The 24,875-nt window shown below is 45.9% G+C and overlaps 1 protein-coding gene across 3 annotated transcripts in view; it reads right to left on the bottom strand.

Annotated features, from left to right (window-relative positions):
• Positions 1-14,935, bottom strand: part of LOC142559717 (uncharacterized) — a 61,729-nt gene extending 46,794 nt beyond the window's left edge. The window contains exon 1 of one of the 3 annotated variants that reach the window (XM_075671291.1): positions 13,733-14,935. In XM_075671291.1, coding sequence (XP_075527406.1) covers positions 13,733-13,799 — 67 coding nt within the window. In that variant the 5' untranslated portion in view covers positions 13,800-14,935. The remainder of the gene's footprint in view (positions 1-13,732) is intronic. The other 2 variants (XM_075671292.1, XM_075671290.1) reach the window with 2 other exon arrangements.
• Between the last annotated feature and the right edge of the window lie 9,940 nt (positions 14,936-24,875).

The following is a 24,875-nucleotide window of genomic DNA, read 5'->3' as shown; positions in this document are numbered from 1 at the left end:
CTGATCATTCCAACTGGGACGATGTCCTCCCTTTTGTGACGTATGCATACAATACCGCCGTTCAGGCTTCTCACCATTTTTCCTTCTTTATGGACGTGAACTACCATATCACCCGGATGCCTCTGAATTCACCCCTCTTTCCGAAGTTGCTCGCCATGCTGAAGAGTGCCGCCAACTGGCTCGCTCGTTCACGTCGGATACCCAAGGAATCCACAAAATCGCCACGACAACGATCAGCCCACACAGTCCTTCGCCGTGGACTCTCACCTCTGGCTTCAGCTGCCCTTCCAAGCCCAGGCCTTAGCCCAAAGCTTGCTCCGAAATATTAAGGTCCGTACCGAATCGTCGCGTGTACTTCGCCTGTGAATTATGTGGTCGAACCGGTGACGCCATCTTCGGACAAACGCCGCCGTGGCCGCGAGACCGTTCACGTCAGCTGCCTGAAGCCGTACCACGACCCCCTTATCGTATCATCACCTTAGGTCGCCAGGATGGCTCCTCTTCGCCGCGGGGGAAGTTGTAGTGGGTAATATGCATGTGGCACAGTGCGGACTGCCACCGCTGCGGCGCGAGACCCGAGCTCGGGCTGTTGATGCGAAGCGCTAGGACTCATCATCTAGAGCTACCTGCGATCCCTCGAACGAGCTGCAATAAACACCATTTCAATATATATAAGAAGCCAGAAAACAATGATACCAAGGACAACATAGGGGAAATTACTCGTACTTAATAATTGAATTAAAGAAATGATAAATTAATGGAAATGAAAGTGGATGAAGAAAACAATTTGCTGCAGGTGGGGAACAGTCCCACATTTTCGCATTACGCGTGCGACGCTATACCTATTGAGCTACTGCGGCACCGTTTCCCCATCCATTTTCTTGGGTATTTCTTGGGTTACTAGGACTAAGCCTGGGAGTGTTAGCCAGTGCCATCACTCACAAGCCTTGGCAGCAGATATGGAACATCCTTTCTGCCCAGGCATGCATATATATAATATATATATATAAACATTAAAAAAAGAAAAAAAGATGAACGTTATGGCAGATGTTCTTACCGAAGTTTCGGCCCAAGGACCGGCCTTCGTCGGAGTGAATGCAAGTGTAGTCGCGTCACAGTTATATCTCTAGACACCAGACACTTATCACTTTATCCCACACAAGCATGCGCATAATCAAGCCCTAGTCAAACAAAATGCAAAGCGAATACATCGTGAAAAAATTTAAAAAAAGCCTGGCAGTTCCAGAAAACACAGCAGATTGGAAACATCACTACATGTAATCACGTAATCATGTGGCGCTAAAGAAGCACAAGCTGCACATGAGCAAAAAATGAAGGCTAGCGCTATATTACACACTGCAGCAGAAAACAGCATTTCAAAACGCACATGCAGACAGATTTAACAATGCACACATGGACAAGAACCGGTATATCATGCATTATCAACCCAAAACTTTTTATTGTCACAAAATTGCAATAGTCACGCCCGTAGCATCAGTCATCATGCGACCCGTGCAGCTTATGCCAACCGCCGGGCACAAATCTAAACTTTCCCAACATAGAAAAACCTCGTACAAGAGGCCACCATGACCACGTGCACGACTAAAAATATATATATAAACTGGTCAATCTTAATTATTGATGCATCTTAGTTTTCCTGTTTTGGTTAATACCACAAAAAATAGCGTTGAACTTGTATATCAGGTAAGATTTGCAGACTTTATCGGAGTGGGAAGGAAAACCAGATTCCAGTATGGTCACTCTAATACTGTCGAAAAAGTGTCCAGTTGTACATAGCTGTTTTGACAGCAGAAGGTGTGAGAAATGGTTTGCACGAGAACTATGATTATTAAATCGGATTCTAAATGGCCTTTCTGTTTGACAAATATATCTTATGTGGCATGTACCACACTCAAGCAGATAAATGGCGTTTGATGTGTCACACTTGAAGCTGCCTGTGATACATAGCGCGAAGTTTGAAGCAGAGCTTTTTGCTGTTATTGTAGTTAGCATATGTGGGCATACATTACAGTGTGGCTTGCTGCATGGACTACAACCTGCAGGTACATGGGCACCAATTTTAGAAGAGGTTATCAAATTGCGAATGTCTTTTTTAGCATCAGCACACTACTTGCGGTGCCTCTGGAAAAATTGTTCTAAGTCTTTCACATTGGCCTAGAATATTTTGATGCCGTTTGAGAATGGCAGAAACATTTGGAAGTGACACCGAGTGCATCGAAATAAGGTTAGTTGCAGGAGTGGTCGCCACCGGCTTTGGCTTCACAAGAATATCTTCCCTTTTCAGGTTACTGGCGCATTTTATTGCATCATCAATAATTTTCTTAAGGTACTGGTGGCCCACGAGTGTATGCTTTGAGTCTGTGCAGTTAGCATCAAAATCTTTTTGTTCAGAGCATATACACCTAAAACAGTGTGCCTGGCTATAGGGGATTGCAGGGACCCAGGATGCCCAAACAGTTGGACATCCAAACATTTGGACATCCTGGGTTCCCTAGCTTATGAATTTTCGGTAATAGGTAAGAGCAACCTGCTACTGGACTGAGTGACATTAGAGACTGGAACGTGTTTTTGTCTATCAACTTTTGTTGACACAGCTCCAGCAGCGTTTCTTCAACCCTGACCTTTAAGGCACTAGTTAGATCATTGGGAAGAGTTTGATAAAACACAGATAACTGACTATTCGCTTCATTGATATAGTCCAGGCAGTTTATTACTCTGTTCACTCCTCCTTTATTGGCTGGTTTGATAACGTCTTGGCATGAGCTTAACTGATCCAAGGCGCTGGTTTCATTTCGAGATAGGTTGTGACAAAAGGGCGCATGCACTTTATAGGTGTTAAGAATATCCCTCTGAACTGCTTGGATATATAAATCTAAGCATTTGTCTCGCTCTCGCTGGGGAGTACAATGTTTTTGAGAGGGAAGTATATTACGAGTACCGTTTTCACATGATCGTCCATGAAATTCCCAAGTAACCTCAAATTTCACGCGAAATTACCAGTCTTTGAATAGCTGGAATTCACTGATACCACCAATCGCTGGACAAAAACTTAATCCTTTTGAAAGTACAGGAATTTCTACTGACGACAAAGACGCATTCGAAAGGTTTATGATATTGCTATTCTGCGGCGACGCATTATTCTCGGAATGAAGTTCCTGGTACTCCGAGTTTCCTGTAGGTGGCGAATGCCGTCGTGTTGCATACATTAGGGGAGTTCTTACAGGAAATAGCGCCCCTCTATATTCGGCGGGCGCACTGTCGGGAACTTTGTCACATAACAGCTTTCTAAGATTTTGTTTTTCTCAGTGCTTCTGTTTTCTGTGCCTGATAATGTGCTAGAGAAGTTTTGTCCAGGGAAGAAAGCAAACATATCGCTTTCTTTATTAAAACATGTTGACACACAGGACTCATAGTGGGATATTAAGATGTGGATTAGTTCAAATGATGCAGTATTTAATGCATGCTGCCATCTAGTCTTATTGGCACTGCATAATTCAGAGGCTGCTGGGTGTAATTTGATTCTCTTACCTCGTGGTATAATTGAAGCATTTAGATATCTCTTTAGCACATCAATATGGGATTCGGCACAAACACGCTTCTCAACAGTCTTTCTAACTACAAGGAAGTCCTTCGAATGGGCGGGAAAGGAAACATTACTGGTGTGTAGTCAATTTGAAGCAGTGTTTGTCCTGGCACTATGCACCATCATGAAGGCAATGCAATCCCTGGAAGGAGATGCACCAGAAGTCCCGCTGGACAGCCTTGCCGCGATGCTGTCAGGACACCGTGGTGTCACATCACCTAAGCTTGCTGCAACAGTCTGTGCCCAGTGCAATGGCAGGCACAGGCAAATCCTTACTGTGGAAGCACAACATCGCTGTCTGAACTTGAAAAGGCAGGGTTTGAGTACTCCTGCCCTTTTGCGATGTCTGGAATTTGTTGCAGCCTGAAAGCACTGAACTACAGTCTTGCCAATCGGTAGAATAAGGGACGCACTTCTAGAGCATAGAAAACGGAGGTGGCCAGCCAACAGGCTAACACCCTCGAAGCTAGGATGGAGGCCATCCACAACCAATACTCGGTACTTCATCTGCTTTTGCTTGCTATTCACCATGTATAACCTTAAACTTTTTTATCTTGCTGCAACAAATTATTAATCATGAGCCTCTTTTAAAAATTTGTGTAATCATTATTGTTGGCAACGTGAAGTGTGGACAAGAGCATTAAAGAGAATTCCCTGGGCTTGCTTCTATCCGCTTTTTCATGTTAGTTGTACACTTTGTCCTAAAAAGTCTTCCTTTGCTGTTTTATTGTCACTGTTCTCTTATTGTGATGACTTTTCATGTATCACATAAGCAACATTTCATTTACATTCTTGAGTATTACATGCTAGAACCACCATATGATTACAAGGTACACCGTAGTGGGGACCAGATTAATTTCGACCACCTAGAATTCCTTAATGTGCACCTAAATCTAAGTACATGGAGTACACGCCCCCATTGAAATGAGGCCCACCGTGGTAGGGAATCAAACCCACATCCTGGAGCTTAGCTGAGCAACAGCTAAGCTACCACCATGGCTAAAGCAATATTTCAATGCGTGTACACACTGGATTTTCCATCTGATCGGTCATTACAAAGGGCAAGGCATCAACGATCATCATCATCAACAACAAATTCCCTTCAGCGTGCTCTGCCAGGCCTGGTGATGCACACGCAGGCCCTGGCTAAGCTTAGTAATGAACGTCCAGCCTGAGCTCGGTCATGTGCACCAGGGCCGGGCTCAGGATTAGTCTAACGGGCCCGGGCCAAAAATTTAGGCCTTTGCAGTGCTCCAGTGTGCGCATGCAAACGAAGAACACTGTGTCCACCTAGCGTTGTGACCCTTTATCCTCTGCCTCCCATTTCTTCTTCCCGCTTCTTGGAAGTGAGTGCCGTCTTTGCAGCTCCTACTAGCGCTGCTGCTGCCAATGCCCCTAGAGCATCTCAGCCCAACACGGCCCGAGAGCTTCGGGACTGAGCGGGAAGGCTAGGGGACATTTTGTCGTTTTATTTTCTAGGAGGAGGGGTTCCGTGTGTGTGTGTGGGTGTGTGTAGCCAGACATTACTTTTAATTTAGCAGTCTTTTTGGGCACTGCTTTTTGTATAGTTTCCACTTTGAGTTACAGTTAAACCTCAATATAACGAACTTTAATATAACGAAATTCCCGATATAATGCAGTATTTAACGTAACCTATAGTCCATAGAACACAGTGTATATATAACCTCAATATAACGAAATGTGGTACGCGATGTCAATATAACGAAATGCACTGCCGCAGCAAAATAATACCGAGATAATAAACGGAAACTTCCGCGGACGCAGGTGGTCAAAGGCTCTTATTACATGCGGCTCTTCGCAAACGCACTTCTCATGTTGAATTCCAATGGCGGAGTCGGAGCAGCCGACGGACTCCGCGAGCGAGCACTCGACTCTGGCGTAGAGCAACGCCTCCAAATCCGCGAGTGGAACACAACCTGCGCCGCCGGAGCAAGGCGGAAGCGGAACTTCTATCTCCGAGTTACCCAGGATGCCTTGCGTGTTGTCATTTCCTTCCGCTGTTTGCTCCCAGCCCCGCCGCACCGGTCACTTGTTTCTTCAGCGCCGTTCTCCTGTTGCTTTTTTAAAAGTGCGGAATGGATATCTCGCCAGGCGTGCAGCATCTTTTGCTTCCTCGCGAGTCGTGACCGGTGGCGCCTCCCAGCAGGCAAACGTGGTAAAGGAAATGCGTCACGCAGAGTTCCGGTCCACTCCGCCGATTTTGGCGGAGCATCTTTTTCTGCTCCACGGAGTGACTCCCGCTCTGAATCCACTCCGACTCTCTCATTGGAACACCTTACTCCCGCCCTCACTCTGTCATTGGAACAAACTTGCTCCGAAACGAGCAGAAAAACTTGCTCCGACTCCGCCATTGGAATTCAACATCAGATAGCGCACCGCGCAACAAGAGCGACCGCCAAGTGGAGCCGCAGAATGTTCCGTATAAAGTTCAACTGCAATAAGACCCTATCGCGCCCCGCGCACTGTGTGATTTAGGTGCGAAAGTGTGCGAGGGAAAGACAAGAAAGATAGTGCCTTCACGAGTGCCCCCTTCCCGCGCGAGCAAAGGGAAAGAAGGTAGGGGAGCTCGCTCGCGGTAACGCGATCAAGCGCGCGCGCGAGCGGGCGTGGTGGAGGGGGCACAAGTTGGCGTGCGATTTGGCCGCAGCTGCGCCGCGTGTTCAAAGAGTGGCCGTGCCGAGACAGCGCAGCATCATGTTAGCTGTCTTGCCGTGCGTTTAGTATTGGAGGTTGCGTTATCTTGAGTTTGGGTGACTCGTTGGAGCGAGAGGCAGACGGAGCATTCGCTCCCTACTGCCGGCGCTTTTCATGGTAGTGTTGTCCCTGTGCGGGTGACGCTATCAGCTGCTTGGGCGGATTGCGCGCGTGAGCGTGGCTGGATCCGATGAATTACCGCCGATGTGAAGATATCAACGTACCTGGCATGAAATCGTATCATTCGTCACCGACACCCAAATTAAACAAAATGAATTGCTTTCTCAATCAAATTTGCTTTTTTGGAGAATTCAGAAAATTCTGCGGCCCCCTTCCCGTGTAAGAAAAATCTATCGGCAGATGTACTTGCATAAACAGTCAAATTTCAATACAACGAAATTTCGTTATAACGAAGCAAATTGCCGATTTTACGAAGTTATATCGAGGTTTAACTGTATTTGCTTTCACACGATTTTTTCTTTTTTCAGGAAGGTTGGCCTGTGTCTGATGCTTGCTGATAAGCGCGAAGTTTCCTTTGTATCACATGCCACCAGCTTATTTATCAGCCGGTAGGGATGCTTAAGGGGAGAGGGATGCGGTACAAGTAATTCCTTTCAGTTGTTGCGGTGCCTCCGGCTCCGGGCTCATTTGCCAGTGTGAGGAAACCCCCCAAACTCCTGTCCCTCGGCCCCGTGCTGTTTTCCTGCGCGCCAGGTCCCGATGTACCGTGCTACACTGCCTTCTGATTTGGTCGTGATGTAGGGGAGAAGCTTTGACTGGGCTAGTGTGGTCATAGCATGCGGGGAGTCAAGCAGCAGGAAGGACAAGTGCTGGTCACAAGAGGCAGGCGGTAAGATATGTGTGAAACCATCCCTTTGTACCCTCAGCGCTTCAGCCTTGAAACATTTACATTTTTTGCCAGGTTGTATGGCTTGCTGAGTGGCTCTGCCTTCCGCCTTTGCAGTAGTCGTAGGTTCTTGGTGCGTCACATTCTGTGTGTCTGACCAGAGTTCGTGGTGGCGGACAGGTAGTGTCTGCAAACACACCTTGGCCCGAGTGTACGAACCCTTGTTTAACACGGTGCAGCACCTGCCTTCCGTCCGCCATCGGGGGCTGCAGATGCTGAGTGTGCTCTGTGTGTTTAAGTGTAGTGTTGCATTTTATGGCAGTGTGTTCTAGGCGATAAATGCATTAACTCTCCTGGACATCTTGTGTACCTGGGGAGAGAGAGCTCCATACATATGGCAAGAGCTAGCCAGGCCTCTCGGCTCAGTGCTCAAGCCTGCGGTAGGTCTACCGCTGCGCACTGTCATGTAGTGTCATGAAGGCCTCTTTTGGGGTGATTTGCCGACACCGTGCAGGGAGACGTAGAGTGAGCCCATAACACTTAGTGTTAAAGTTTAGACTCATGGGTTATGCTTGACATCGTCTGCTAAACATTGAACAACTTAGACCCTAATTGCGCTTACTATAGTTCCTGATGCAAGAGTTCAAATTTTGAAGCAAGTTGCTCAAATGGTTACGCAGGGTTGTTTAGTTGTTCACATAGCCAATATAATTGTCACTTTAAGAGTATTTCTCGAAGCTTACACTGGACGTTGGAACATCGGCTGAATTAAAAACATCAGGGAGTAAAGAGGCTGTAGTTACAGTGAAATCTTGTGATAGAGATTTGTTTCCGACTAACTCCCCTTGTGGCAGACACAGTGAGGTGCTATCACGCTGTCCTACCAAGAATGTCACGCTGTCAAAACCTCCAGTGGAACAGCTCAAAGCCAATAATGTTTTACAAAGCAGAATAACGAAGAAGATTGACTGAATGAAATCTTAATCAGTGAGACTCCATTACAGAGTTGTTTGATAACTATTACTTGCTGTGAAATTTTTGTCTTGCTCAATATATAACTAAACTGAAAATGCAGAATTGGCGCATCTGCAGCAGGTAGTTAACAAATATGCTCTATTCAAAAAGAAATAAATGGGCTTCAAGCAAAAGTGCTATAAAATAAAATTTGGGACAAGAATTCAAATTTTTGTAGCAAATTAATGTCATTTTTATAAACATAAGAATGTTGCTCCTTTATGGTAATGTGCACATTGTCTTAGATTTTTAAAAGTAATATAATGTATGCGTGACAATATTACATCATCACCAAGCACACTGAGAAAACGACACTTAAAAGTATAATTTCTACTGAGTGGTTATCGACCCGGTTCTCAACCGGTTCGAGTATAGGCGTCAGAAGTGTCCTTCAAGTGGGGGTGCTCAAAACATTTGTGGAGGTGCAAGTTTTAGCTGGCTTCCCTGTGGCATGCAAGTTCACATCTCATCAACCTCTTATTACCACTATGCTATGCCTGAAAACAGAAGAAAATAAAACGTCAGAAGAGTAAAACAATGGTTCAGCAGAAACAAAAAAAAAATGATCTTACTAATGAGTGTAATTTGGATGGAAAACAAGGCACAATGATTCAGAAAGAAAAATGGGTCTTTCTGGGAACTTTATTTTTTATTACCGTTATTACCGTGTTTGTTGGACAACCACTTGATATCCCCTGTATAATTACAACTTCATAATACTTCTATTTGCTCCAAAAGCCAGGATAACAAACCACCTGTACATAAAACATTTTTGTGCAGGGACCAGAAGCATCCAACTTCTGAATAAGACCTGTTTTATATACAGTCAAGAACAGGTTAGTCCCGTGTACGTAGAAGTAATTATTGCATGTAGAAGGCAGTAAAAGCTACAAAAGATGACAGATGGAGAAGTAAGAAAAGTGGCTTAGAAACAAAAGCAGCAACTGTAATATAAAATCTCTAATATTTGAAAGAATGCAGAATACATACTCCTATTTGAAGTTTCACATGTCAGCAGGCGTACTAACATGAAAGGTCCTCTTTGTAATTATCAGTAGAAAGAAAAATATCTTGTAGTTTCACCCGAGAGGTGAAGCATCAATTGCGATAGTAAATTATGAGACAGTTATATGAAGTAAAGATAGTAGCTTTAATGACCGTATATACTTGTAAACATTTGCTTACTAAATAAATTAACAAGCATGGTGTCACGCGCGCGCACAGGGAAACATGAACACATCTCACTCAGTGACTGTGGACACTCACTGTCAAAATGCTGGTGTGAGGAAGAGCAGCAGCAGCAGTGAGTGAATTGCCCTTCATTTCGTCTCTCTCTTCAATGCAAACGAAGTGGCATAAACTCTGCACACATGAGCACTCGGTGCACCTAGACTCTGTACCTACTGCAGATCGCTTTCAAGATAGGGCCTGCACAACCAAACTCAAGCCGCTGCTGAAGTAGAACGCCTACCCCCACACCTTGTGCGTGATGGACAGCGGTGCGCTTCCTTCCCACCTTCCCTCCTTGCATGTGCGAGATTGAGCCACAATCTTTCTCGGCGCACCCTTGCACACTTTCACTCGCACTCACAGGATATGGCATGCGGCCGCAATATTATCGCACTTCGACCTTATACGGAGCATGATGGTGAAAATGCGCCTGGAGTGTCCATAGAATTGAATAAAAATAATATAATGTAGTAGTGTCATGATCTAGCATAAGCAGAAAGTTGCTGTGTGTTCAGGCACTCTGGCGACGAATTTGTTCATGCTTTTGAAAAACAACTTTCCAATTCTCTGTTGGTGAGGAAATGCTGAGCATGCAGCTGCAGAAGATTTTTAACATGAGTCTATGTCATTTGGCTGCATAAGTAGATCTTATTTACTCACCTCAGCATGTTAAAAAAGCACTCCCTCGAAGCCGTTGCTGTAGGTACTGTTAAGAGGTGCTCCACAGCCCTGATCACCTGTTCTCAGAAATTTATTAACTGTTCTTAAAAATTTCTTACGGTTTGAGACTTGGCCTTTAGCGCTGTTGCGACATCTTCTACAAAGTCACGTTCATGCCGGAGAGATCCTTTGGCAGAAGCGCAAGTAGTGTCATTAAATTGTTCAAGTCAACATGACTGTTGTAGATACCAAGCACATCTATTAGCTCCTCCACTATGAATCGCCATCCACTGGCACTATCAATAAGCGTTGATTCCAGTTTCACCAGCATGTCCATCCCAGGTTGGTCAAACCGATGCTTTAATTCAGGTGACACCAAGTCAATTGCTGCAAAAAATTATTTTCTGAGGTTGGCCTTCTCACCACGCACTACAGGAGCAGTAACAGTTCTCGTCTATACAAATAAAGCAGGTGCTGTTACAATTCTTGTCCTAGGTGTCCTTTGTTCCAGTACAAGCTTAACGGCAGCGTCTTTCGAATGTTCTCTTATTCTGAGCTCCAACATTGCATGACACAGCTTTGCAGCTGCTTGCTTTCTTTCAGATGCAGTGTGCTTAACCTTCGGGAGCGACCTGGAAAGTAGTTCACAAGACCTGAACAGCTCCACTGATATGGACACATTGACATCACATATTTGGAGTGGATGTTGGGTCTTTCCTGCATAAGGATAACAGTAACTGAAGGCTCAAGGAAGAGGGAGCTCAAACTTGTCCTACCTCCCCGCCTCCAAAGCCCCTGGGTTCGAGTCATAGCTTCTATTCAAGAGCTGAAGGTGAACCAAAGTATCTGTACCACAACCCAAGCCAAACTGTATGGAGTTTCAGTTCAACACCCTGTCTTGGGGCCTTGTATCGCACTATGCTGGGACAGCTTGCCTTTGGGATTTTGATAACAAGAATGCAAGTATTCAAGTTTCATTTCTTTGATAGAGTTGTATATTGATAGGTAATATGGTCACAAGGATGAGGGGAGTGGGAGGAGGTTGCCTGGTGAGGCTTTGTACCAGAAAGTATGACAGGAAGCAGTTGTACACTATGTTGAGTAGATTCATGTTTCACGACGGTTAAATGTGCGCTTATTTTTGTCTTGATCCTTCAGCAAAAAGAATCTTTGCCATTTGTCACTGGTCTAATATTTGTCATAGTATAGAAATATTAGCTACAGACACTGGATTCGCTCTGTAAATATGAAACTAATTAAAACCTAGCACTAGCAACAAAAAGCTAATTTGCAGCTACAGTGACCACCACATCAAATGAAAGAATTCGCTCTTGCAGCCTGACAAGAACGTAGAAAAGGCTTTCCCTGGAACATGAGATGTTACGAAAGTGCTTTGATGTAGAGGTGACGTCTGTCACTTGTTCCGTAAGGACAATATTCTAAGCTGTATTTTTGCAATAGTTATATTTTTCTTGTGCCCTCCCTACCGAACTCATGGAAAAGCCACTCTACGAGCGCTAAAATTTTAGTTTAAAAAGAAATGCTGTGCTTGCATGCATCACATATTATGTCAAGAAAACTTTGTTTTGTATACTTCTTTGCATCTCAGTTCTCGTTTTGCTTAACCCTTTACGTCTCGTGGATGAGCAAGGCACGTCTACACATTAAGCACATCGGCTACCGTGGATGACCTGGGCTGGTCCATGCTAAACAGTGCCGAGTTTATCTCGGCAAAGAAAATCTGAGCGCCTCATTATGTTTTGCAGCCACAGAGGGCTCTGCAAAAATTTCAGCAGAACTGTTCGCAACAAGAAAAATGCAGGAACGCCCTGCACAGCAGCACACAAGAAATAACTGCTGTAGCCCACCCGTGCTGCAGTAAACATGTTGAAAGGTTTTGATTTTTCTAGGTTTGATGCCCAGTTGGTCAACAAATATGCACAACTACACATATAGTGATGTAGCACATATAGCTGCTACATATATTCCTAGAACAGTCCAGCCTCTTTGCCTTTTCTTAAAGGTTGCTTTCCAGGCTGCTGTTTAATTTCCTCAATGAGTCATCAATGTTCACTGAGCATCTGAAGACCTGATCAGTATACATTAGGCATATCCATTAGACATCTGCAATTTAGCTAACACCAAATACATATTCATACTGCACAATACGAAATCACTTTAGGAGGATGGTTTGCTGGGTGAACTGGTATTCCTTCTTGAAGAATGTAATCACCCCAAGAACATTGATGCACAGCATACAAGTGGTCATGTACATATTGTGGCTCTTATCTGGCAGTCATGGCTCGCTATTACTTATGCTATGGTGCGAATGAGCAGTGCTGGACAAGTCTGCACAATGATAATGGGGGATTTGTTAGACTGATAAAAGGTACTACCATGTTTAGTAGCACAATGGTAGGCCATAAATAGGTACACCCACAGGTCGGCAAGCCACATTTAGTGGCTTGATTTTTTAGCAGAGGCAAAGAAAATTAAAAATAAAGTGCTTTAATGGCACAGAAGTGCAGTATTCTCGGAAGGCTTGATGTCGCCACTGTTTCATGGTCAAAACAGCGACATGTCGTAAAGTCATAAACGGCATTTAATTGGTGGTGTGTAAACTCCACACAAAACACATGCCACTGAGGCATGATTACAATGTATTATCAAAGAATACACAATGTATAGGAGGATTCCATTGGCATTTAGAGCAGTCATTTGCAGTGCCCCATTGCCCTGGAGGGCGTCAGTACAGTTTACAGGAATACAGAATGCAGTATAGGTTGATTTGTCAAAGCTGTCATTTGCCTGCAAGTGTTCCGGGGAACATAAAGAAAATTCATTCGTTTATACATTGATATGCAGTACATAAGTATGGCACATCACACCTGTCATCATATAGCTCTTGTGTAGCTCTCTTCATACAGTCTCTTGCTAATAAGTACACATGAAACTGCTGATAGGAAGTGAAAACAGCCAATGAAACTTTGTCCTGTGCAGTGATCGTACATGCAGTGTACTTTAAATGTGAGCCAACTTAAACTCGGAGTAAGACCAACAGTGCCTCATAATAAGAGTGCTGGATCTAAAGCATACACCAAATTGGCATCGGTGGTTAATTCGGCTATCGAGAGCCCACTGCCTCAAAAAGTGTCTTCTCTGCAATGCTTTAGGTTGAGCCTTGTATGTTTTGTGGGGCCATTTTTCCACTCCCTAGTTTAGCAGCTATAATACGAAGCCGAAGTGATAAGCACTAACCAACACACGATATTCCCGTTTTAATTGGAATATGATTTAATTAATAAAGATGCAGCTAGCACAGGAACAAAGCACAGTGCTTTGAGAGGTTGGTTAGTAATTCAGCGTTATTCACAATTATTCGGTTCTTGTAGTCGGTTCACTTTCTTACGACGCACTCCAGCTGCATTGATACTTTGTTCCCTCTTTGGGACAGGCTGGCTCCAGTAAAAGCAGCACGATCGCCTGCGCTCTGGATTCATTTAGTTAATCTACAACGCGCACAAATACTCGCGATTAGCCACCGTACGCGTCGATTCGGACGAATGCAAGGCGAAGAAAATCTAAGTAGCTGCTTTGAACACGCGTCCCCTTCCAGTGCAACCAAAACGCGCCCACTCCGCGAGTACGACTCGGTGACCCACCGATGTGCACCGCCAGCAGCAGGAGTAGCAGCGGGAGCCGAGCTCGGGCACACCCGGCTGCAGCCATGCCGCGGCCGGTCGATGACGGGGACGTCGGTCGTCAGCACCGCCACCGTGGCGCCATGGCTCACCGCCGCCCCGATGCCGCCGACTGCCCGGAACAACGCTGTGCCGCCTCCAGCATGAGTTCCTCGCGCGCGGGGACCACCACCGCCGTAGTGTAGTATCTGCAGTGCAGCAGCAGCACGAGCCGATCGGCTGCATCAATCAGCCGTTCACCGCCATGGCCGCCGCCTGTGCACTGCCCCTTTTGATTGTTACTGCTCCGGCCATCCCTTGTACCCTTGTCCAGCGTTTTGCGGACGGCTCCGCCCCCGAAGCACGCGCGCACCGCGGAGCCAGCGGAGCCCCGCCTGGTTTTCTAAAGCCGCACGATCGCATTCACTGCTCGCGAGGTTTGAAAAAAAATGTGGGTTCGCGTGGTTTGAGAAGTTGGCTCTTCTATGTGTACTCTACGGTCGAGGGTGAAGCTGCAGCTGTGATTCACGTTCCTTGAAACAAGGAGTGAAATTAGGTGCCTCGTTGTGTGAAAATGTGCTGCTTGACGCGTACCAGATATATAGTTGAGTGGTTGCGTGGCAAGACGCCGCCAATATTTAGCATATTGATACGTGTTTATCTTTATCAAGTGACTACGTTTAAGCGCCTAGCAAATGTTTCATGTATGCGCGACGCGAATGGTGTGGAACATTGTGGAAGACACGCGGGCACCAGCAATCAGATTTTTGACGATCGCCGACTGTGTTCGTAGCTATCGCCGTTCTTTGAGCGCAGCCTGTTTTTGAGGGTACAGGTTCGCCCAACAAAACGCTAGTTTCGTCATTCCCAGTTTTGCTGCTTTCTTCACCGTCACTGCTACGTGACATCTAGTTGGTGGAGGTGCTGGGTAGTAGTGACTTTGAAGGAAGCAGCAAAACTGGAATGACGAAACTGCCCCAAGAGCATGAACTTATGCCTGATACAACCAGGAAGACTGTGCCCGTGGCCAACTCAACAACCACAATGGCAACCCCAGCGTCACCGTGTCGTACTTCAACAACCCAGAGAGCCCCCTACCTTCCGTGTAGCTATGTCGGAGGATCCGGATACCTGACTCGAAACCTTCGAAAGGATCTCGACCTTCAACAACTGGACCTCTGAGTATAAGCTACGACATGTGTACTTCTCCTTGGAAGATGCCCCGAGGACTTGGTTCGAGAACCAGGAGTGCACCCCTACAACGTGGGACCTGTTCCGCAGTAATTTCCTGAGGACGTTCACGAGCGTTGTCCGAAAAGCCAGTACCAGAGTTCTGCTGGAAACCCGAGGGCAACTACCCACAGAGACCATCGCCATCTTCACGGAAAAGATGGCCTGTCTTTTCCGGCACGCCGACCCGGAAATGTCCGAAAAGAAGTGCGTTTCTTGATTAGAGGCGTAAGCGTAAAGCGAGAACTTTTCGCCGGACTTATCCGCAACCCACTGAAGACCGTAGCTGAGTCCTTGGCAGAGGGAACGATGATTGAGAAAACTCTAGAAATGCGCACTAGGCAATATAACCGCCAAGTTCTCACGCCACAGTGCGCCATCCAAGCACTGGGCTCCGGTGACCTCCAAGAGACCATCAAGGCCATTGTGCGCGAACTGAGCAAGATGTTTCCGTCGTCGTAGCGTTAGGTGTCCTCAGTCACTGACATCCTCAAGGACGAACTGCGACGATCACTGGGCGTTTCCGAAGTGCAGCCCGAATCGCCGCTTCCCGTTCCAGAAGCGATGACCTACGCCGCCGTCACCCGTCGTCAAAATCCCCCTCCGTGACCGCGCCAGCACGCCTCAATTCCGTCGTCCACCGCCGCCGCCGCCAGCACGCCCGCCCGCCCGTCGCCCAGCGTAGCCAGCCGAGGAAGACGGACATTTGGCGCACCCCCGACCACCGCCCGCTCTGCTATCACTGCGGGGAAGCCGGACATGTCTACCGCCGATGCCCATACCGCAATATGGGACTACGGCGGTTCGCCGTCAACGCTCCGCGCTCGCAGCAAGGTGAACGCCCTCGCGATATCGCCGTCTACCTCCCCGCTAGTCTGTGGAGTCCTCAACGACCCTCCCGTTCGCCATCACCAGGCCGCTGCCTGTCGCCGCAGAGCCGTCCATGCACTGGCCCAGCGCGAGGCCGCTCTGCGAGCCCATATCCGCAAAACTAAAAGCAGCAACCGATGGAGGTGCGGTTGGTGTTCCTCGAATTGACGAAGATCCTCCGCCGCCGAGGAAGACGCCCAAAATCCTGTCTAGACGACATATCAACGAGACGCCGCCATCCCGACGAAGTCTGGAAGCAAATACGCCGACAAAAGACGACCTGACGACGTCACGTACCAGCCACAGGTCAACACGACGCAGCCGTGATCTTACACCAAGACCTAGGGCGTAGCCGGGGGGCGAGGAGGACTTATGGGGCTTCAGCCCCCCCCCCCTCCCCCCGAATTTTTTTCGTGTTGTCCATGCACCGCCGACCAAAGCAACCCCCGGCGCCGGAAATCGCGCTGGATTTTGTCTAGAATGTCGTTTTCACGCTCGAAAAAACATTTCACCGTACACATTGCGAACTGGGGCTGGATTTCGTGGCAACGCCCATGCACCAGGAGTCACATAACGCAAGCAGCCCCATCCGATCACAAAGCTTCAAAGGCGTGTTGATGGCAAACCCCCACCTACCCCAACCCCGTGGCCGGCCGCACGCACGGGCAGCAAGCATTTTCAGCGATAGCACGGAAGGACGTACGCAAACGCACGCGCGCGAAACAATCGATTAGCTGAGTGCTTGGTGATCTGTTGGTGTCGCTAGATCTTGATTACCAGATTCTATTCAGTGACACTGTGATTCTCAGCCCCGTGGGCGCCGGCTTTCGCGTTTGCGGCTTCTTCATGCACGATGGTTTACTTCTGCATATCGTTGTGAAAGTCAAGCGGCCGAGCTTCAAGAGGAATTTCATTTCATGAGTTCCCCGTGACCGATATTAGAAACCAATGGTTATAGTTATGCTTTATGAGCCTATGATTATTCTTACGGTTTAGCTTATGGTTATGCTTTATGATTTAGCCTATGGATATGCTTACGGTTTAACTTATGGATATGCTTATGGTTTAAGAGGAAGCTTTAGCTCGGGCCCAACTCCGACGCGGCCTATTCAAATACATGTAAAAACGCAAAAACGTTTTTCTGAGATAACCCCTGGACCGATTTTAATGAAATTTGTTGCATTTGAGAAGGAAAGTGAAATTCTAGTGACTGTTGGTCACGGAATTTCTATTTAGGTACTGAATTTCGTTAAAAAGATTTTCAAAAATTTGTAAGTTTGAAAAAAATAGAAGCATGAAGTTTACAAATTCATAACTCTGCATCAATAGAAGATATCGCGGTTCTGTAAGCGAGATCCATCAGATCATTGAAAGCGGACAAATTCGATACGTCATTTTATATCTTACGTGAATTTGTTACGTTGTTTACAAGGGTTCTGCAAAACCTATATTTCCATTTTACAATATTTTTTGACATTCATGTGTAACCTATCAATTTTGTCCGCTTTAGATGTACTATTAGGTGCAGTTCACGGAATTGTATTATCAATTTTCTTTGCCGAGTTACAGAGTTGTAAACTTGATAGTTTCATTTTTGGAAAATTTTCAATTTTTGCCAATTTTTAATAAAAAATTGACGACCTAAATCAAAAATCCGAAACCAACAGTCACTAGATCTTAAGTTTTTTCTTTTAAATGCAACAAACCTCGTCAAATTTGGTGCAGTGGTTGCCGAGAAAAACGAATTCTGCTTTTACATGTATTTAGATAGAAGCACCCGAGCTAAAGCTTCCTCTTAAGTTATGGATATGGCTTACGGTTTAGCTTATGCTTTATGATTTAGCCTATGGTTATATATGCTTATGGTTTCACTTATGGATATGCTTTGGTAAGCTTATGGTTATGCTATACGTGTGCCTTGTGTAGTGATGCAAATTGCTTATGAATGATATATACCATAAGTTATGCAGGATTATTAATCTTTATTCATCGTTGTTGGGCACATTGTCTTGCGATTTCTGTACAGCAATAAACAGCTCTCTGTATCGGTAGTGTCACTCTCTTCTCCTTCCATGTTGAATGCGCACGCCTGTTCTCTGGCAAGCGGTTATATAGTCGGCCTCCGCGATAAACACGCGCTTGCGGCGAATGTCAAACGACGACGCATAGCGCGCGGCAGTGGCCACCTGCGCCGACTCCGAACACGCTTACGGAGCCAATTCCGACATACGCCGGCTCGCGCGAAGCGTGGTGTCGACTAACGTAGCGAAGCTTTTCGTTTCAAAAGCCCAACTCCAGAAAAGTGCTTAAGACGAAGCTTTAGCTAGGGCCCAACACCGACGTGGCCTATTCAAATACATGTAAAACGCAAAAACGTTTTTATGAGATAACCCCTGGACCGAGTTTAATGAAATTTGTCGCATTTGAAAGAGAAAGTTAAATTCTAGTGACTGTTGGAAGCGGAATTTCGATTTAGGGCTTGAATTTTCTTAAAACGATTTTCAAATATTTGACCGTTTGAAAAGAATAGAAGCACGAAGTTTATAAATTCATAGCTCTGCATCAAGAACCGATATCGCGGTTCTATAAACGGCATCCATTAGATCATTCAAAGCGGACAAATTCAATATGTCATTTTACATCTTACGTGAATTTGTTACGTTGGTTACAACGGTTTTGCAAAAGTTGTATTTCTCTATGATTAAATTTTTTTTATATTCATGTGTAACATATCAATTTTGTCCGCTTTAGATGTACTATTAGATGCAATTCACAGAATTGTATTAACATTTTTAGTGGTCAAGTTCAAGGTCAAGAAAATTTTCGATTTTTGGCAATTTTTAATAAAAAAATTGACGATCTAACTCAAAAATTCGAAACCAACAGTCACTAGATTTTAAGTTTGTCTTTTAAATGCAACAAACCTCGTCAAATTTGGTGCAGTGGTTGCCGAGAAAAACGAATTCTCCTTTTACATGTATTTAGATAGGAGCACTTGAGCTAAAGCTTCCTCTTAAAGTGTAGTGACTATCTGTGTGATGGCACAATAAAGCGCCCTTGGAATTTTTCAAGCTAGACTTTCGTTATCATTTGGTAAAGTGGCGTAAATAAATACGTCAATAACAGCACATTTTTACGATTGTGGCATGCACTGCAATTAAAACCACTCACGTTCTGCCGCGCTCTCAGTGGCACGTCACTTCAGTGAACGTGCCGAATGCAGCAAAGGAACGCGTGGGCCCTGCAAAGCGGTACGTAGTGCGTTCATTGCGTCCGGCTCGGGACTAGCGAAACCTACAGGAGAATGAAGTGCGGGTGCGCTCAGACCTCGGCTAGCGCGGAAAGTGCGCACCAGACCTTATTGGCACCACAGCACTAACCAACATTTTACCAGACAATGAGGGAAAAGAAAAGCTCTAAGGGATTACACTATTTCAATCCTAGCAGCCGCGCGGCCGCGCCTTCAAAGTAGTTTAAAATTTCATTGCACTGCACAGCGAAGATACCAAATATCTGGGGCGTGTATCGCATGTATCGACGCGGATTTTTCTAGCCGCACCCTGTCAATAATGTGAAATGCCGAGTTTACTGCAGCTCCTCTGCGAATTTTCACCGTCATCGCCGTACTCCTAAAGGCAGGGCCGGAGCGTTTCGGGCGTTGCTGTGAGGGTGAGCACTGGCGGCCTCTACCGGCACGCTTGGTCCCTACTCAATGATCACGTGGTATTTCTTCGGCCGCGCGCTGCCGTAGGCGACCACGGGATGCGCAGGTCGCCCTTTATACAGTAGGTCGTGGAATAGAGTCCGGCCGTGCGCCAGCCATAGAGTTTCTAAATAACTACCCTAGAGGGAAATGTGGCGCTAGTGTCTACGGGGGTTTAGTGTTCCTGTATATGCTCCCGCGGACATAGAGTTTCTTACAAAAATTACTAGAGAGAACTCTGGCGCTGCAGTCGTTGTCCTACCATGGGAATGATGGGAAGAACATGGATTTGTCTGATCTTCGTGCTTGTGAACTCAAACGTTCTTGTGGCTTTGTATATTGGCATCGTTCTCGGAGAGACAGGACACCTTGAAGACTCGCTTGGCAAGCACTGTTCTGTCTGTCAAAATGATTTATTTTCTACTAAAACGGTACGTAAAAAGCTGCTTTGGTTTTATTATTACAAAAAACATGTTTTGTTTAACTATAAGAAGTTGTTATTGCGTGTACGATTCTATGTTACGTAAAACGTATCAGCGGGCCGCTAAAGTTGGAAGACAGACGACAAGGTTCGCGCTCGCTTTGGAACAGTTTGTCGTCTGTTCTTGCTTTTCTGCACTTAGTCATGCATTGTAGGTGACTAAAGGTGTAATATGCGTGAATGGAAACATTTGATGAAGATTTTACTTTGAGAACGCGTTATTTGTGTAGCCATATCCACGTTTTAGACGAAGCCTCTTACAACACCTGCCAACACAAGCCTCGCAGACACATATACCATCATTCCCATGACGGCACGGTGGCCCCTTAAGAAACTCCCATAGACGGTGGCTCCAGATTTCCCTCTAGGTGTTATAGTGAGAAACTCTATGGTGCCAATTGCCCGCGAATGATGGGAAGTACAGACTTCGGATTGACTTCTATCTTTAGACTAGCGGCGTTTGCTTGCGGCGCAGTAAACGAAGCCATACTCAAAGTTTATCGCGTAACATCTAATTTTATTTCCGCAGTATCTTATATAATGCACAACACATTACATAAACTTTGTATGACTGCGATTGAAGCACGGTTCACTTACTCGGGTTCACACCAGGGTATGCATTCTTGTGCAATTCTGTTCCCGATTTAGCGCCAGAGAATAATTATTTATTTATTTTTGCAACAGCAGTAACAACCGTGCATTTATTTATATAAATATGCTCATCAAGTATTTATGGAAATAAAACTTTTGTGCTGTGAGAAAGTGTTGTGCCCTTGAGAGGACTGCTACAAGTGTCGTCTGCTACTACGCCTGCTAGCTGCGAACGCGAGACTTTTCTCGCAAACGACAGGCATTTGCGAAATCTCTCGCTCTTTCGAAAGGCTGCGCCGGCTGTCACGATTGCTGAACGTCTTCAAGTACATTTAAGCACCTCTGCTGCACTGCTAGCGGGTATACTCGAGGCCTCCTACGAGTATTCTTCATTTTATTTTATGTTAACGTACTGCTTCCAAAGCGTTACGGCGGGGCTTGGCACTTACCCATTTTGCGACAGTAGATTACAGCCAGGAAGCAGCAACCTTTCCTACTACAAGTTAGCTTGTGTTCTCAAAAACACGCATTTCAATGAGCACATAAACGAGCAATGCACAATGAAGCCCTCAATAAAAGTTGGTTGTCTATACCTTGTATCAGTAGTGCCTTCTTTTTCGTGTTCTCAAGTTTCATAAAGCACGCAACGCTACAGCGCCAACCTAACACTCCTTACAAAAATAAACCAAGGTCAAAACGGCCAAAATACGTTCTTTCAACGTTTACGACGCCGTCGCTTTCTCGTCAGGGCTTGGACACCATACCGCGACACAAACATTGTCCGAGCCGCTGGCCCAGTGCGCTATCGCCACTTCGAGCAACAGAACAAAGGCAGATAGCTTTGCGTTGCGCTGTCCCACTGCCGGTTGTAGCAATTGCTCTTGGAACGAAACGAAAACTGCAAAAAAATACTTGTAAACTATAGTTCGCCAGTCAACAGACTGCCAATCCGTAGCCTGTACTTCCCATCATTCCCATCATAGTTTCTAACTACATTCCCATGATGGTTGAACGATCCAATGCCTCGCAGCGCCCATAAAGTTTATCACTATAACGCCTAGAAGTAAATCTGGCGCCACCGTCTATGGGAATTTCTTAAGGGCCGCCGTGCTGTCATGGGAATGACGGTATATGTAGGGTGGCTAGAATTGGGAGGTGTGAAGACCGCGGCGTCGCCGCCATTGCCTAGGGAGGCCCCGCTGCGCGTTCCTCCCACTGGGGGAAAATTTGGCGCTTCCGTCGGGGGCGCGGGTAGGGTGGCTAGCGCGGGGGCGCCGTAAGCTTGTCACTCTCGTAGGCCACGGTGCAGTACAATGTAACTCTCGTGGTCGGTGTAGTGCAGCTGCGTTTTTCTCGCGTTTCCTAAGCTTTTCTTCAAAGTAGGTGGTGTGAACTGCTGTCGCTATCCCCTGACATCCTGTGAACATGTTGCAACGATATGGAAGGTCGACAGCAGTGCCTTGATATTGAAAGTTGCACCCAAGTTGACATGTTCACACATATACCCTATGGATTTGAAAAGATGCGGGTAAATCTGGCCTTCAATATTATCAACAGTGCAGTTGTGCACGCCATGAACTTACAGAAAGAAAAAATTGAGCAACAGTGCTCAAATCTAGAGCCAACAAGGGTGTTCATTGACGTGATGGCTCAAACAATTGAAGCCATGACATCACGGTTTCTAGCTGAAGCTTTGAGGTATGCACACAGCAACTGTGCTCAATTTCGTGTGACGGTGGTAAATGCTTTTCGTGTTGTTTCAGACGTGGCAGTGCTCAAGAAACTGCACTTAACAGCATGCTGGCGTTTCTGGATCAGTGGGAGGCCCATGCTAAAGGGCTCGGCTTCTTAAGGGCACATCAGGTCTGCGTGTGACCATACATTCCACTGAAGACCTCTTGACGTATCTAACTGAGAAGGTTGAGTTCAGGTTCTTGATGACTTCCCGCCTCAGTCAGGATTGCCTGGAGCGTTCATTTGGTATTGTGAGACAGTCCAGCGGAGCCAATGATCACCCCCCTCCTGCGCAGTTCATCATTATAATGAAGTATGCAAGCTTATGCATTTCAGTCTGGGGGGGGCTTCAGTATCCCTTAGTCTGTCTATACAACCTCATTCAGACACTCGAGGACAGGTTTACTCGGGCATTTAGTACTACGCGACTGCACGCAAAAGTTGTCAAGAATTTATTGCTTCTAGCAGCCAATGTGGCACAGATTTGCTGCAGGAAGCATTCCGCTGATCTAACAGGATCGGTGTCTAGGTTTTATTGAATAACACGTATTCACTTTTTAAAAATCAGTGTGTCATCCACAACAAAGCCAAGAAGGTTAAGCCTTGTGTTTTGTAAAAATGTGATATGCAATTATTGTGTTATTTCCAATAAACATGTATTAAGTCGCAAGAGCTTTGTACTTTCTAGAATTTCTTCACCACGTACAATGCTGATATATTGCATGAACTTCTTCCATTTAATGTTACAATCCCAAATATGTGACTTATGTGTGGGCGACACATTCAAGGTTATTCCAATGCGCTGGCCTTGCGCGGCGGTTCCTATGAACTATACTTTCGGCGAGGCATAGGCGCGCTAATCTCGGCAAGAGGTGGTCGCAAAAACCATTGCTGTGTCCGCTGCGTAGTCGGTGCTCGCTGTTTCCATGTGGAATGAGAGCAGCGAAACATTAAATTGTCTCAGCATCTACAATGTAGAGAAAAAAGTCTGGTCAGATTCTAACGCATTCAAACGCTAAAACTAAGCGCTACCAAATCAATTTCCCGCCCAGAGGTATGCAGACGCCGCGAGAAACTACGGCGCCCTAAACGGCGCCCACGGCGCCCCGGCCGGCAGCGCCGTCACGCGGCAGGAACGCGTTTTCGGGCCAGCTTCCGGAGGTCGGTCTTCACACCTACCCATTCTAGCCACCCTAGTATATGTGTCTGCGAGGCTTGTTTTGGCTGGTATTGTAAGAGGCTTCGTCTAAAACATGGATGTGGCTACACAACGCGTTCTGAAAATAAAATCTTCACAGAATGTTTCCATTCACGCATATTGCATTTTTACTCACCTACAATGCATGAGCAAGCGAAGAAAAGCAAGAACAGACGACAAACTGTTTCAAAGCGAGTACGAATCTTGTTGTCTGTCCTCCAACTTTAGCGGCCCGCTGATACATTTTACGTTTCATATAATTCTACATGCAACAACAAATTCTCATAGTTAAACAAAACAAGCTTTAGTGTAATAATAAAGCTAAAACAGCTTTTTGCGTGCTGTTTCAGTAGAAAATCAATCATTGTGACAAACTGAACGGTGCTTGCCTGGCTCTCCGAGAACGACGCCAATCCGAAGTCACAATATACCGGTATTCCCATGCATACCACAGCGCAGCAGCGCCAGATATTTTCCTGGACATGGTGAGAAACTCTATATATGTGTGCGAACATAGAGTTCCATATTAATATAACCAGAGGGAATTCTGGCGCTGTGATCGTTCAACCTTCATAGGAATAATGGTAAGTACAGGCTACGGATTGGCATTCTGTTGACTGGCAAACTAGTCTGCAGGTATTTTTTTGATAGTTTTGGTTTCGCTCCAAGCGTAATTCCTATAACCTGCAGTGGGACAGCGCAACGCAAAGCTATCTGCCTTTGTTCGGTGTCTCGAAGTGGCGATAGCGTGCTGGGCCAGCGGCTGGGACGATGTTTGTATCGCGGTATGGTGTCCAAGCCCTGACGAGAAAGCGACGGCGTCGTAAACGTTGAAAAAACGTATTTTGGCCGTTTTGATCTTGGTTTAATTTGTTAAGAGTGTTAGGTTGGCGCTGTAGCGTTGTGTGCTTTATGAAACTTGAGAATACGAAAAAGAAGGCACTACTGATACAAGGCATAGATAGTTGTACTGCTAGTGGCTTGACAATCAAATTTTATTGAGGGCTTTATTATGGATTGCTCGTTTATGTGCTCATTGAAATGCGTGTTTTAGTACTTTGAGAACACAAACTTACTTGTGGTAGGAAAGGTTGCTGCTTCATGGCTGTAGTCTAGTGTCGCAAAATGGGTAAGTGCAAAGCCACGCCATAACGCTTTGGAAGCGGTACGTCAATATAAAGTATAATGAAGCATACTCGTCGGAGGCCACAAGCGTCCTAGCTAGCACTGCAGCAAATGTGCTTAAATGTACTTGAAGACGTTCAGCAATCGTGACAGCCGACGCAGCATTTCGAAAGAGCGAGAGATTTCGCAAATG

The sequence above is a fragment of the Dermacentor variabilis genome, chromosome 10 (assembly GCF_050947875.1).
Source record: "Dermacentor variabilis isolate Ectoservices chromosome 10, ASM5094787v1, whole genome shotgun sequence".
NCBI lineage: Eukaryota > Metazoa > Arthropoda > Arachnida > Ixodida > Ixodidae > Dermacentor > Dermacentor variabilis.
The sequence above is the reverse complement of the archived record's forward strand: the minus strand, read 5'-3'. Positions and strand labels throughout refer to the sequence as shown.